Source organism: Epinephelus lanceolatus, chromosome 12 (assembly GCF_041903045.1).
Source record: "Epinephelus lanceolatus isolate andai-2023 chromosome 12, ASM4190304v1, whole genome shotgun sequence".
Lineage (NCBI taxonomy): Eukaryota > Metazoa > Chordata > Actinopteri > Perciformes > Serranidae > Epinephelus > Epinephelus lanceolatus.
Genome location: NC_135745.1, coordinates 25,417,485 through 25,433,685, shown reverse-complemented (window position 1 = coordinate 25,433,685; position 16,201 = coordinate 25,417,485). Strand labels below are relative to the sequence as shown.

The 16,201-nt window shown below is 43.3% G+C and overlaps 1 protein-coding gene across 3 annotated transcripts in view; it reads left to right on the top strand.

The window, feature by feature from the left end:
* Window positions 1–16,201, top strand: part of LOC117272000 (3',5'-cyclic-AMP phosphodiesterase 4B-like) — a 101,224-nt gene that overhangs the window by 77,556 nt on the left and 7,467 nt on the right. For all 3 annotated transcript variants that reach the window (XM_078173161.1, XM_078173162.1, XM_078173163.1), the window contains one exon: window positions 6,460–6,572. In XM_078173161.1, the coding sequence (XP_078029287.1) occupies window positions 6,460–6,572 (113 nt within the window). The remainder of the gene's footprint in view (window positions 1–6,459; window positions 6,573–16,201) is intronic.

The following is a 16,201-nucleotide window of genomic DNA, read 5'->3' as shown; positions in this document are numbered from 1 at the left end:
AGTGCAATGGCGTTGTGATAGATACATTATTCATACCTCTGGTGCCACAGCATCTTTCAGTGTGTAATGTAGTCTAATGATGTCATCATGAGCGTACAGCATGATGATGCAGAAGACCAAAGCCCTGGCTTTCTGTTGCGAACAGAAATGCTCTAGCTATTATGTTTTTTTTAATTTTAGATCATATACAGTAGACAAAACAGTCTCCAGTGGCCGTTACAGGAAAATTCTGTCATAATTATGGCAAAATGCCATGTTTGCACCGCACTGAAGGTGAAGTTATGTAAGGAAATGATGTTATGACAAGGGAGACTTCTGCAAAGAGAATAAATGCTCTGTCTACTATGGCTGGTATTTTAGATCGAGAACAAAGATTTCCTGAAGCCGTCCACAGGAAGCCCATTTTTAAAGGGTTAAATAAACACAAATATTGACAAAGTTTTGCTTTGAAGACAGAATTTGCAGTTTAAAAAGGGCACTACAACACAAAATATGTTATGGAAATGCTCAGCATATACACTAGCAAAGCAGTTAAAATTGCACTAATATCATATCGTGACTCAGGTATCGCGATAAAATCGTATCGTGGGGCCTCTGGTGATTCCAGCCCCTGATTTAAATAAACAAAAATTTTATCATCGTAAAACACACGTCATTTAAAGTCAACAGGAACAAAAGAAAACTCACAAAAAAACATCTGGTTTCATCTTTCCACTGTTCCAACAATCAACAACTTTGGTTTGGTTGAAATAAAAAAATACTGAAATTACTGTTTATTATGATTTCAGGGCTGTTTCTGGTTAAACAAAAAGGATCTTACTCTTTATTAAAAAAGTCTGTCTCTGTCGGGATCCTTTCCATTATGTTGTTAGACACTTAAAATGACAATCTGAGCCTGTCAGTGGCAAAAACAAGCACTTTTAGTGGATGTAAATTGAGGGTGCAAATGTCCTGAGTGAATACATTGCAGCCTGTTTCATCACTCCCAGCTGCAGCCCTCTCACTCCATACTGGACGAATATAAAAAATGTTTCTCCCGTTACTTAGACCAAACAACATGAGAAAAAAGGGTCCAGGTTGAAACCTACTGAAGTTACCCTTTAACATACTTCTCTCCTTTTCTTTCTCTTTCTCTTTGCCTTTTTTCTTCCTGTTTGTTTCCTCATGTCAAACTCCCCTCCCTCCACTTGTGAATAAACTGACGTACATTGGGGATGATACACAGGTGATTCACAGTCTGCCCCCCCTCCCTTTTCTGTCTCAGCCCCACGTGTAGCGCGAAGTCAAACACAAGCAGCACTGACTACGTGCACATATTGGTGTCAAAGTGTGTTTTCTCCTTCACAATGCGGTCAAGGTCAGGACGAGGAATGTGAGTGTTTGCGTACGCACAGATACCTCGGGGCTGTTTACACTTTAACTGACGGTGATGACTCAAGTCTTTTTCTTTGACCCTCTGTTGTCTCTGGCTCAATTATTTTCTGAGAAGTCAAATTAGTATGAATAAACAAGACTTGAGCCATGTTAGTCACTGTGTTAGAGTCGGCCTCACCATGAAAACACAAATGCTTCATGAGAGCTGGCTTCACGTAAAGTCTGTAAGGCTGCTAACAAAGTTCAAATGTGCATTTATTGAAGAACTTAGGAACAGCTTCGATATACTGAAGTCTTTGAGTTTTTTGTTACTTTATATTTCTACTTCATTTCAGAGGGAAATATCATTATATTTTGTTTTGAGTACATGTATTTAATAGCTATAGTTACATCTAACAGGTCAAGATTTTACTTTACATAAAAAAAAAAAATGAAAATGGCATTGTTATAGATATTATAGACTGAAGTACGCAACAGCATATAGTTACATCATTCAAATGCTCTTTACATGTTATTGCATCAATAAATGTAATTTAGAAAATTAAATTTATATAATAATGTACCACCCTTCTGCACAATTGGATTTTTTTGATGGTTCTAGAGATCATCTTGCCAGATTTTCCTGTGGTACGAGATATGTTTAAAGTGTTTTTTAGGTATGCACCAATTGTGAAATTCTGGGTCGATACCTTTGTATAACATAACGATTTGGTCGATGCAGCTTTATTGTGAAGTTTAAAACATTTGTTAGATTAGTAATGAAATGTAATAAGTTACATCACTTTGATAAGGTAATTAAAAAGCCACTTATTACATTTTTAACAGGGTAACTTGTAATTTGTAAACTATTACATTGCAAAAGTAACTTTTGTAATATATATCATAATTCCCCTCTAATAACTATTTTATTTTGCTGTGAAAACATCAACAAATCAAACAACTGAATTTATTCAAGTTTCTTACCGAAAACTAAATTTTACAAGATTATATTTAAAACACATCATAAGAACGTTTTAATTTACCTCCGCCCAATACTCGTCTTGAATGGAGCCTGAACGCTTCATAATATGACAAGTGCAACCTCGGTTAGCTGTTAGTTCCGAACATTGGCTGCTAGCAGCTAACATTTACGAGCTCTCCTTTTGCTGATTTCAACACAGATTTGTTGCTCACAGTGTAGCATTATCAGAGAAACAGCAGGGTGCGTCCTGACGCGTTGATAGTGAGTTTACTGCATCCTTTTGTCCCAACACAATTTCTATTGTTCCTGGGACAATGGGACGCCGTTAGTCTTGAGCCCTGCTTTTTAGCCTTTTTAGCCCAAAATTTGCACCAGAGTGATTTGCAAGATTCTCGATTTGGATCTGGTTGTCTGGAACAAAACTTTTAGGGTGCTTTCACACCTGCCCTGTTTGATTTGGTTAAATTGAACTCAAGTTCATTTGCCCCCTAAGTGCGGTTCATTTGGGCAGGTGTGAACACAGCAATCTCACTCAGGTGCGCACCAAAACAACCAGACTGAGACCTTCTTGAAGAGGTGGTCTCAGTCTGGTTACAAATGAACTCTGGTGCAGTTCGTTTGTGGTGAGAACGTGTTCCGACCCTGATCTGAACCAACTGCAGTCACATGACACTTTGTTTGGGTTAAACATGAGCATGTTACAGTCCTGGAGGATTATTAATGTGCACCTCCTCCTGTACTGCCTTAATATGCACATTCAGCACATCCAATGCATCAAAACATTGTTTTCTAGTTGGAGCCGCGCCTCGTTTTCAAACTGTATGCTTTGACTAAAATGAACAATGACAGCAATATAGTCCGCGATGAGCAGCGCTAAAATCAACCTGCGTAGTTGTCCCTCCATTTTGACATTAGAAAGTGTCACATTTATCTTGCAAGTGTACTCTTCTTCAACGTTTTGTTTACTTCCTGGATTTTTCCTGCATGGAAATTCTGACCAATCAAGAGCAGCTTTCTCACACAAGGCATTTGATCTGGTCCACTTGTAAATGCTGCCATGAGAACACAAACCAACTCTAGGCAATTATGCAACTTTCAGACCAAAGCAAGACAACTCTATGTCTGAAAGCACCCTTAAATTCATTTCATGTCATATGTGTGGGGTTTCTCCCATCAACATCGATTAAGATTTAAAAAATCTTTCCGTGGTCTTTAATAAAGGATCTGGATACTTGTTCCAACCCTGGCTGTAGCTTATCAGTAGGTGGTATAATAGATGAGGCAGTCCAGTTCTGCACACCAAACCTCAGCCAGACAGCGAGGGAAACCAGTTTTGGGGGGTAGGTTGAGAGCACAGAGAGGGGCAGTGTGAGGTGGACGTGAGCGGAAGGTGTCTCGGGTGGGAATGGAGGTGGGGGGATGTTTGAGCCCAGCCCTGGTCGTTGGTGCAGTTGATGGCTCTCACAGAGGCCGGTTTGTGGCCCTATAGGGGAGAGAGCTGGAGGGAAGAGGGGGAGAGAGGGGAGGCAGACGGGGTCTGTCTGCACACTGAGGTCTGTTGTCCTTTCGGCAGCCTCCAGCATATGGCCAAAGCATTAGGACTCACCGAAGAAGAGAAAAAAAAGGAGACTGAAAAAACAGGCTGGAAAAGTACCTCACACTCTGTCTGGGAGCAGGTTTTTCAGACTCAAAGTGCGTCACGCCACCTTTGACTGGTGACATTGTGAAATGTCTGTCAGCCCATTTAGCGCTGTATTTATGATCAGCCAGAGGTGCTGATGGATTCAGCAGACCCATCTTCCTCTCCTGTGTGCGTGTGTGTGCATAGTTTGTTTTAATTACATTTGATTATAACGTGTGTCATGTTAGAGAAGCATCCAGCTGTTGTCGTTTTTTGGAAACACAGCAGATGAACATGTGAAGTTCTGCTCCAGTGATCTTGCTGTAGGCTAGTGGCACGGAGCCAGACAGCAAAAGCAGTAAACTTAAGTCTACATCTGAGGGTTTTTACCGCCACACATTCTGAATCAGCCACCAGTTTCAAAATGACCTGAATCCCGGTCATGCAGGCGGTTTGGATGAGCCAAGCCTTTGATGATTCCCGACTTCCCTGTTAAAATGTCTAACGTCTCTATATGCCCTCATTGGAGGGAATAGGGGCAGGATGTGGTTGCACCTTCTTGGCAACGTCTCCTGCTCCTATGGATCAAGACGGCCGCACGTTGGTGTATACCCAGTTTCAACAGCTCACCGCCTTGTGCATGAGCTGCTTTGATGCTTTACTTTCTGCTCTGTGTCACTGACTTTTACATGGCTTGGATGCCGGTGGTTCCTGTGAATAGTTTGAACCGCAGAGCTTGGCGTCCGGCGGCATATTGTAGCCAAGAGCTCTTTGAATTCACCAACCTGGAGCTCAAGTAAAGGAAAATTGGTCTGACCTGAGGAATGAGGCTAGTGCTAGCAGTCGTGCTCCTGCAATCTGAGGAGCCAGCGGCGTGATTTCTAAAAGCTGCAGTCAAGCTTTAACGGGTGAAATCTGACTTTCCTTTGTGATTTAGGAGAGCTGCTGTCATCATGTTGTTCTGCTATCTTTCAGTGGTGGGAGGTTTCCTTAACTGCACATATATCGTCTGAGATGTCATTGAAGTTCTTTGTTAAACACCGGTGGTTCAGCGTCTGTACGCCATCACTGTGCTTTGATGTGCTTTGATCCACTATATTGACGTAAATTGGTGAGCAGCACGCTGGCTGTCCTGTTGTGCTAAGCATATGGGGTAAATTTCTTCCATGTGTGAAGCCCTATGAAGTAGAGATCAGTCTTTTCCATAGAAAAAGGAAGGAGGGGAGATCCAGATGCGCTCAGCTTTCACTCCCTCTGGGCACAAATTTGTTGAATCAACATTCTCCCTGGTATATCGAAGACTGAGGCTTCGTAATCTGTTTCCTCATGTGTTATCATCTCAGTGCATTTCTCATAAACTCCTTTTTTCCTCTCAAAAGCTTGTGCGCCTACCACATGTGAGTCATAGCTGCTAACGACAGAGCTATTTCATCGGATGACAGCTATGATTGTCCTCAGCAGTCACTCCGCCATGCAGTAATTCCGCTCCGTGTTTTGTGTGAGTTCAGAGCCAAAGAGGAAGTGCTTTGGTTTCTTTGGCACACAGCGAGACCCCGGCCTGCAACCCCCCCTCCTAATTTAGGGAGTCAAAGTTTGCCTCTCGTGTTGCTTGTGCAAACAGAGAGTTTGGTGTTTGATATAATTTTTTTTCTCTCCCTCAGCGAGGTTCAGAGAGGAGAGAGCCAGTTTGTGAAGCACGGTGGTGTGGTGTGCTGCTGCTCCTGCAGTTCAGCAGAGTACAGCCTTGAAGTGGTCTGCATGTTTCAGAAAGGAAGTCATCAGGAGTTGGCGCGGCATCTTTGCAACAGTGATAAAGTCAAATAAGTTAATGTAGGTTTTTGACGCACATCCCTCCCTCCTGTTTCTCTTCCTCTTCCTTTCCTCCTGTGTTAATATATGAGATATCAGATATCATAAAGGAGGTGAAAAAAAGCAATGCCAGTCTCTTTCACCAAAAGCCCCTCTTCAGGCAGTGTGTTTGTGTACTGTACCTGTATGTACACATCATTTGTATGTGTTTAAATGAGGGGGGGCTCACAGACACATCAACAGCAGGAGGCAGCAGACCGCCTCGTTTGCACGCCACTCGTTCAGCAGAGTGATACAGAGGAAAGAGGGGATAAGCGAACTCGAGAGAGCCTGAGTGAGGGTGGGGGGAGCCAGACAGAGTGGGAGGGGGTTTGAAGAGCGCACGAGAGCGAGGGAACAAGGGGTACGGAGAGAAAGAGACTACAGAGAGAGCGTCTGCAAACAGTAACTCTAGCCCCTCAGTTTGTCTGAGAGTACCTCAACTTTCTGAGGTGGCGGAGCAGTAGCGAGATGAAGGAGCTGTGTGTACACACCTCCCCCTCTTCCTCTGCGTCTCCCGGATGTCCTGCTGGCCAGTCTTCTGTAAGATCAAGCCACGCCGGGACCCTTGGACCTCCACGCATGGTGTCGGGGGGCTCCGCTATGGACATGGATCCTCTCGGGCCTGATTACGTGTCCATGTGTCTGTTGGCAGATGAGTCCTACCAGAAGCTGGCTATGGAGACCATGGAGGAACTGGACTGGTGTCTGGACCAGTTGGAGACCATCCAGACCTACCGCTCTGTCAGCGACATGGCCTCCAATAAGGTAGGACGATTTCGCCTGCATATTCTTTTATATGTAAATAAAGAGTGCATTTGTGAAGTTGCAAGGAAGTTTTTGCATCCGTATGTCCAATGATGTAACTTTAAAAATAAGTTACGTCTGATTGATGGGACTTTTGTTAATGAAATTGCAGTTGGTGATTTTCATCAGAGCTGCTTGTGCAAGATGCATTTCTCTTAAAAACAGAACAGTTTACTGTCATATTTTAGCTGTGGAGATTCATGTATCATGTGTAGAGGGACCTTGGGTGAAGACAATTTTGTTAACTCGCATAGGAACCTTTTAATTTCTGAAGTGCAAGTTAAAAAAGTTGAACACTAATATATTCTCAGTAACTGATATTTCTGGTCATGTCTCACAGTGCAACCTAAACTCTAAATTTATGCATCACTGTGTCATTTCCTGCTCTATCCACTGAGATAGCGATCACCATAAGACCTCCCAGGCACACAGCACACAGCCACTATACAGTGTTATCTCTCCCAAACCAACATGAACAAAGATTTAGAGCATGATATGGAGCTTGTTATGATGGCTCAACTGACTGACTTGCTCTGTGTTGCAGTGTCACTTTGCACACTGTATGCAAAATGTAAATTGCTTTTCGCCACATTGACGCACTTGCAAAGTAACAGCCGTTCTGTGGTCGTGTCTGGGCTGGCCTCAACATTTTATGGATCTCTTGTTAAAAAGAAGTGATTGGTTTGTACACATGATGACGGACTTCCTGCTGTCTTTGAATAGCGTAATCACCTCTTCCATGGAAAGGGCTGCTCTGCCTCTGTTTCCTCAAACTACCTGCGTCTTGCACAGTGGGGCTGAGCTTCAGATGTCCGTGCAGTATGAATTAAGCTGCACCCAGATGAATTTGTCATTTACTTTTTAGAGTGGGGTGGATGTTGGGTCTGTTGTAACGTTGAGCTCAGTGACACATTGGTCCACTTTCTCAAGTGACATCATCATAAAAGGTCACACTTAACTGACAGACATCCATCTGTCCAGACTACAGTCGGACATTAACAGAGAAAATGATGACTTGTTAGAGGAAAGTTCACAGTAGCTTTAAAGGTACACTCCACTGTTTTTCAACTATATCATCATATGTTATTAAAAAGAGGCAGCTAATTGAAAACACTCCACTGATTCTGCTTTTAGAAACTATAATGTGTATGTATGTCTGCTTTTAAATAAGGAAGCATTGCTTAAACAATGGCTGAAATTTTGTGCTAAAGTTTGTGTTTCTGCATTGCTAACAAACATGCCAACATGCAAAATATTGCATGCAACAACACACATAAATCAACAGTAGGCAAACCAGACATTTAAAATTATCGAAAAAAACATTTGTTTGAGTCATGACCAACAGAACAAATAGGCGTGATGTGTAATTTGCCTTTGCTGCCTGTGCTGGCTGCAACACGTGCCACATTCACTGACGCACCATTTGTTCCACTTTGTAGATTTACGGTCACAAATGCAGCTTAAAAAACTAAAATAAAATTGCTAATGTAAAATATCTTATCGAATGAGGCATATCGCAGAAAAGACGTGCATGTTAGAAGCTGTTCTGACAGTATGATGTTGTTGCTGTAGGCATCTAGGCTATGGCTACTGTCCAATTTTTTTGTGTCTTTCCTCTGTGCTATAGATTGAGTTTTTAATTTGTCACAGCACTCGAAGGCAGCATTGATGTAGCACGTACAGGTTGCGTTTTATTAAGTGTCATAAAATGCTCAAATTATTGTACATTCGATCGTACAGAGGGCAAAAGTATCGTACAGACATGATAATTATCGTACATCTGGCAACGCTGGTTAGCAAGTCAAATGCTTCGGGTGTAGCGCTTCTGGACAAGTGGCTAAAATTAAATATGCTGTCAGTGACTAGCCGGAATATGTGGCTGGACTGCATTGCTACATACATGTACACATACTGCACATTAACGGAATGAGATGTAAATGACTTGAAATTAGCTAACATATAAATTGAGTGGAGCGGTACTTTGAGCTGAATGCTAACTTTAGCCTGCTAACATGCTTTCAGTGGCAATTTTAACATGCTCATGTCTAGCAGTTTTAATGTTTACCATGTTCACTATCTTAATTTAGCATGTTAGCATGCTAGTATTTGCTAACCCGATGGAAATGTCATTGGCTTAGCAGATATTTAGTTGCCTGGGTCCAGACATGAAACAGCTGTTTTCAGTGGAAATAAAAGACAACCAATGAGTGCTGTGCGGACATTAACAATTAGCCAGTCAGCACCACGGCGGGGGATTAGCGTCGTAGTTGTCAAGCTGTGCGCTGAAACCGTGGAGGAGTGAGCGCTTTGGACAAGATAGACGCTGCTATCGAGGCATGTAACTAGCATGTTGGCATGGCTACGCCTCAGTGTTGACTTAAGATGATGTTAGATTCAGGCGGATATGTTGGTCTCTAGTGATTTGGCGGTAAATCGAATCCTCCTCCCCTGTGGAAATCAGTAAGAGTGGACACAATGTCAGACTGAAGATGGAAACGGAGTGTAACAGGTTGACAGTTGTGTCTGATATCGGTTGAGATATTTAGTTATTTAACAAAGTTTTAGCCAAATTCACATTTTAACAATGTCATTGATAATGTCTGCACCAAATTTCATAGCAATCCATCCAAAAGTTGTTAAGAATTATTACTAAAAAACAGAAATTTCAACCTCATGATGATACTGATAGGAAAAGTCGAGGATCACCAAAGTTGTTCCATCCTCTGGGCTGCGTGTGATTGTGCAAAACACAAGACAAATAGATGTTGCCATCAGTAGAACCCTGATACCATGGCTAAAAAGATAAGGTATCCATTTTCATCAATTGGTGTGACAGATTAGATAAATCTTACATGTTATTTTAAAGCTTTAAAGAGAAGTCAGCTTTCTGGTTCGGTTTAAGTGAATCAAAATAAACACATTGTGGTGTTTCAAGACAACACAAAGCAGCTATTTAGAACTAATTACTTCCCTTTGCTTTGATGCACTTTGATTTTCTCATGCCTATTTCATTTGTGCAGAGCTCAACCAAATTGCTATACAGTGCACAGTATTACTCAACCCCCACGCAGACAGTGGAGACTGTATGGCGGTGTCGGATTATAAACACCCGGGGTGGTGTTGTCCATTTCCGTCTGTATTCTACACTGTGGTCTGAGGCAGGATTGGGATGGGGAGGGGTGTTGTCACACCGTAACGGGTGACTGTGACCGTGACACCAGTTTCCTGTTTCTTTATTTCCCGTGCCCCCGCTGCCCCCTCTGCTCTGCTCCCTGGTTACCAGACGACAATAGTTGTGCTTTGACCATGCAGCCAGGTTGAGTCTTTACAGAAAACCGCGTCACTGGGATTGTGAGGGACAATGAGCACAAGGCCCTGCAGGCACACGGCAACACAGCCGCTCAGTCAGGCAGGCCGGGCACATTGTTTGCCCTGAGTCAGAGTCCCCCCAGTATGACCCAGTACCAACTCAGAGCATTGTTGACCAATCGGTTTTTTTTTGAAAGAAAGAATGGAGGTCAACAGTTTATGATGTTACAGTAAAGTGTACTGGATTGTTGTGCAATTGTTCAGGGACTGAAAGAAATTATTGATTGACCCACTCCCATCTTTTTTTATTGCAAAATTGGTGACAAGTATGCACCGTTACAGGAGCAGTGTGTGGGATTTAGTGCTATTTGGCAATGAGGACTACAGATTGCAACTAGCTGAAAATTCTGTGCCAAGCGGGAACTCTCAGTTAGGATTCCTTCAGTGTTGATTGTTCAGGAGGTTTTTACCGGAAGCTGAATTATCCACAGAGGTCTCTTCCTCTCCAAAACAAACAGACCAGGTGATTGAAACCAGTAAAAACACTGAATAAAGCAGTTTGACGTTACAAATCAGTGTTTCTCCAACTTGGTTTGGCATGTTGCAGATGGGCACTGGTGTAGCACCTGCTAACGTGTGCTCACCTTTTTCTCTTATAACTTAAGATCCAGATATTTAGTGGCATTTTAGCTGGAGCGGAATTATCCACAGAGGTCTCTTCCTTTCCATAACGAACCCAGTGATTTAAAGCAGTAAAACACTGAATTAAGCAGTTTCACATTAAAAAAAAATCTGTGTTTTTCCGACACTCCTCGTCTCAGAGGGGCTGCTAATTATGGCGGCAATTGCGAAAATGCAGATATCCCCATCTAGAGCTGATGTTTGGTTTGTCTGTTGTGGGCTATCCTAGAAACATGGCAGTGCAACATAGCGATCTCTGTAGACGAGGGCCCACTCCCCATGACGATATAAACGGCTCATTCTAAGATAACGAAAACACAATGGTTATTTTTTTCGTGATTATACACTAAAGCGGGCCTACAGTAATGTGTTGGATGGCCCTACGAGCCATAGCCTTTTATGATGCATACAATAGTAAGCCATCAATTCACGAAAAGTTATAATTCATTGTGGCTCATAAGATTGTCCGTAAACTTGGAATAATGATAAAGTTAGTTGGCCAATATGTTCAATACTACGTAACTGTTAGCTAACTAGTTCACCTCGCTGTTATGCCACACAGCGATTTAGCGTTCGCTAGCTAACATAATTGCACCAATTATACATTTTTTTGAGAAAAGAAAACTTAAATGACCAAACAATAATTTGACAGCCCCCCTGCAGTGACTCTGACAACCCCCTGGATGGCATGGACCCCTCTTTTGAAGATCCAGGCACTAAAGGAAACATACTAATACATTATATTCCATTCCTGCCAACATAGCCCCCTAAATCCCACACACTGGACCTTTTAATGCAGCATCCAGTGGCAGTCTTAGACTCTAGGGGGCCCCTTACAAAGAGGCCTATCGAGGCCCCTGACGGTTACACCTATTGTTGTATGTATGGTAGTTACAGGTGACGAACGGTATCCAGCTGTCATACAGGTCATAGGTTGTTTTGAGGCAGTGAAGGTGCATCTAATAGAGGTTTAAGGGGATTTATAGTTGCCTTTGCAAAATCTGCCAATATACAGGGTTCCTGCAGATATGTAAAAAGTCTTAAAAGGTTTTGAATTAATTTATCTAAAAAATAAAATCTTAATTGGTATTAAAATGTTTTATATAAATCTTTCAAAAATCTTAAAAATGCCAAGACATGGAAAGTAGGATTTTAAGAAACGTGTTTTTTTTTCTCTGACATTCTGACAAATTTTGCAATAATTGGTAAAGATTACCAAATGCCTCTCACATTAATGTCACAGAAAAGTAGAGACATTAAAAAGTCCCACTTTCTTTAAGCTGTAGGAACCCTCATATAAGTGACCATCAGGGGCCCCTTTTTCCAAAATTTTCTGGGGGGCCCTCAAGCATTTGCCTGGATCCTCTCCTGACAGTGCACCCCCGGCAGCATCTGCAGGCTTCTGCTCCTGCCCAACACTTACATGACGTGATGTTTGACAAAGAGCCTGTTTCTTTTCGGAACCAGAGAGGATGTAATTGAACCCACGATCAAACCCAGGGTGTCTCCACTTTCAGCGTCCAAGGGCACAGGTGTATCCGGGGCTACGGGGACCACACACCCTGCAGACCGCCAGCCTGGTCGCTGTGACCTCAGAGCGGGGAGCTGCTCCCCTGCCCCTCCACTATCATTAGCCTCGCCACACTTCCATGCTGATGCTGGTGACGGCCTTGGACAAACACTGCCATCTGAATCCAGTTAGGGGAGCTCGGCACTTTGCGGGTTAGCGTGCGAGCGAGCCCCCGAGCAGAGTAGGAAACTTTAACTCACGTGTGGTCACTTCGGCTTTGAAGCGCCGCCGTCTTCAGAGGGGAAAAAATGACAAAATTATTGAAACAGATGTAGCGGTGGGTCTGTAGCTGCAGCAGGGGTAATGGACATTAAATTATAGCGTTGTGATTCGGTTTGACTGAAAGGGTGGCGAGGAGATCAGACATGCTGCAGTAGTGATTATGGTGTCTAATTGTAATTAAAAAGGTTTACCTCTGTAATCTGCTGTTATCATGGAAAATAAACCAGAATGAGGACGGCAAATATGAAACCTGCTTATTTTCTAACCCTTTTCATACCTAGTTTTGATCAACACCTTCAAGGAACTGTGTCTGACGTTACTAAACTCCAAAAACTCGCGAGGTATGATGTGTGTGTTGACACTGTAAACAGCCGCACAGGGGACAGAGGCAGCATTGGATAACTTTGGGCTTTGTCAGATTGCACAGTCGGGGTATTGCAATGTGAGGTCAAACTGTTCCTGACTGTGCAATCCTGTTTCTATCTCTGTTCTGTCTCAATGTCAAATTGTGCTGTGAGCCAACTTTTAAAGACTTTTCCCAAAGGAATGTCATAGGTGATTTTCCGCAACAGTATATCAGCTGACTGACTGCTGAACTTGTTAATCTGGGACTTTTCAGTGATGAGCTCAGGTATGTTAGTTGTTTGGTGCCTGAGGCCAAGTTAGGAAGCAGGATGTCTACCCGTAAATGACCTCAGAGAATTACTCTATCAAGCAAAAGGGAAGTAGGTGGGGGCACATGCTCGGGCCTGTGTTGGAGGGAGGAGCTATCGACCTCTTGTTAGACTTTGTAGGCCAGTCAGTCAAGTCGGCATTATCGCTTTATGTTTCCTGCCTGACTCCACTTGTGAATAGAGAGAGGAAGCAGGCAGAGTCTGAGACGCACTGAGATAGAGTTGTAGCTTTTAAAACTTTTAAAGGATTTTCTTACAGTTGTGTTTTTTTGTTAAGTGACAATGGGACTATGTTGTTCTGAAAAACAGAGGCAAAACCTTGGGATGCATACGGGTTGGAAGAAGGTGAGTTTGTTTTGGAGACGCTTAGATTGTGCTTCAGGGAGTGTGGGCTGCCATATGGAGAGTGTGATTTATCTAAGAATACATTAAATCAATTTTTTAAAGGTAACTTCTCTTAAAAAAAACATGCTGAAATGTTGACTTTATTGAAGTAATTTCATTGAGATTTTCCTGTTTTGCATGGTTGTTTTAGGATTCAGGTCAGTGAGGCAGTAGTTTGGTGACATATTTAGCATAAAAAACATTTAACACTTATTTTCCTACTTAAAATGAGTTCAGGTGTTTTGGCTTACACCCAAACACACATTTACATTGCCATTTTGCGAGACAATACCTCCAGTGTGCACCTATTTTGAATATTCAAACTTTACGAGGCATCAGCTCATCCTCTTCTGAGAACTAACCACGTTTTTCTGAGTTTATGAAACTTCTCTAGGTTACCTAAGACGTGTGTGAGCACTCTGCCAACGTAATAGGATGTATGAGTGAGCAGCATACATTGAGTAATCTATTGTCTTGAACACACTCACAGACATGTCACCACGCCGCGAGCGTATGCCGGGCATCTGAGCTAAACTGTATGACCTCGAGTGACTGCACTGTGGCTGTGCACGCCTCATTCATTTCCTAGAGGTCGCACAAATCCGCACATTTCCGCTGCTTTGAAGAATCAATTACAGGTTCCCTTTGAATGGAATAAAGCCCTCTGATTCCAAGCTCAATTTTTTTTTGTCCTTTTTGTCTTTGATTTTTATGGACTGCCTCTGGCAGTCTGGGTTTTGAGTGCAGCCAACGCTTTGAAAGCGGTATTCAAGTTTCACAGTCAAGTAGATGTTAGCTGTCTGCTTGACAGCTATTAGACAGCTGTTGAGACCAGAAGAGAAAAGACCCCATTGTAAGGAGGAAAAGTCCTGGCAGAAGGCATCATCGTGGCCGGGGTTTTTGAAGACATTGTAAAAACAAGAAATTACAATCACATTTTCAGGATAAAGCATTGATTGCACCATTATCCCTTTGAGTTCATTATGAAGATTAGGATGTGGGTTTGCATCAGTGCTTCTCTCTTTTGACTAAAAAAGCTTTTTTCCATTACAGCTGCAACAATAAATCGATTAGTTGTCAAGTATTAAATAAGTCGTACGCTAATCTGATTATTGATTAATCAGTTTTAGTAGTTTAACAAGGAGAAAAAAGCCAAAATTCTTTGATTACAGCTTCAAAAATGTGAATATTCTCTGGTTTCTTTCCTCTGTATGACACTAAACTGAATATCTTTGGATTATGGACATCAGAGCACATCATCCTGGGCTTTGGGACGTTTGTCACCATTTTTTGACATTTGACACAACAAATCAAGAAAATAATCAACAGATTAATCTTTGCGTCACAATCTCCCTTCTTTAACAGAACCTGTGTCTGTGTGTTTCTGTGTCTCGCCTGGTTGTGTTGATGTAGCGCATCTCTGCAGATTGTGTATTCAATGTGTTGTACATGCTTGTGTGTATGTGATGTGATGCAACGAGTTTAGAGCGGGGACCACCGTGAGAACGATGGAGGGGAGCCACGTGACTCTGTTGCCATGGCGTTCAGGTTGTCGTGCAATTGGCAGTACACTGGTGGGCGGCAGACTGAAAACTCTTTCATCTGTTTGTCTGCAATCGTTTGTGTGTCTGCTGCAGCGAGACAGGAAACATGTTGTTTTTTTGGAAAATATTGTAGACAGTAGCTGAAACTGAGAACGAGAGCAGGTCATTAAAATGTTCTGTAATGATGATGATGTAGTGTGGCGTCTGTAGCGGCTTATGAGAAAAGGGCTGGTGAATTAGTACCCGGTGTCTCCTCACCCATGTGATAAACGCTCTGGTGCTTTGAAGCCTCACATTGCGCAGTATGCGTTGGATCTGTTCTGCATTATTGAGCAGGGGGAGCCGATGGAGAGGGGAGGGAGACTGAGATGGGGGGGGGGGGGGGGGGGGGGGTGTGAAAGAGATAGCAGGAGGGGGGTGAAAGAGGAGCGAAGGAGAAACAGAAAAATAGTGAGAGAAAGATGTGGAGGGATTCTCCAAATTTTCTGCAGTGTTGTGCATGGCTCAGTGTTCAGCGAGGGTGGGAGGCAGAGAGATAGAGAGACTCCATCAGCCTCTCAGCCACAGGGGACTCTACAGCTAGAGCGCACCACCCCCCCCCCCCCCCCCCCCGCCTTTCTCCGTCCCTCCTTTCCTTTCTCCCTCTGTCTCAGAGCCTGCCCTTCCTCCCTGCCTTGCTCAATCTGGGATTGGGAAGGCTGGATTTCCCCCCCGCTTGTCACCGGATAACATTTGGAGGGTGGCAGGAGGAGAAAGAGGTTTAGAGAGACGGACAGAGGGAGCGAGAACCGAAGAAAGGGAGAGGAAATATTGATTTCATCCAGGGGGATTCCATCGCTCTCGCCAGAGGCTTGGAAAAACAGTGGGCGATGCTATGAGGAGGCGCATTTGGCCGGGGATGTAGGGGTCCGCCACAGCCCCTCTCTGGAGAGTTCAGCTGGGGCTTTTTTTTTTTTTTTTTTTTCTTTTGTAAACCATACTCGACCGTTGGAAGGTGGGGATTCGTTGGCGCTTCGGGCTTCAGGTTGAAGGGCTGAGCTCAGCCTTGGGGGTCCACTCAGAGAGGAGCGTATAGGGCTTCTGCTGGGGAGCGCCAGGGGCTCAGCACAGCTCAGCACCATGCCTGAGGCCAACTACCTGTTCTCTGTGTCCTGGGGATACATCAAGGTGTGTCCCAGAGGAGAGTAGATGGGACTCTGTGTGTGT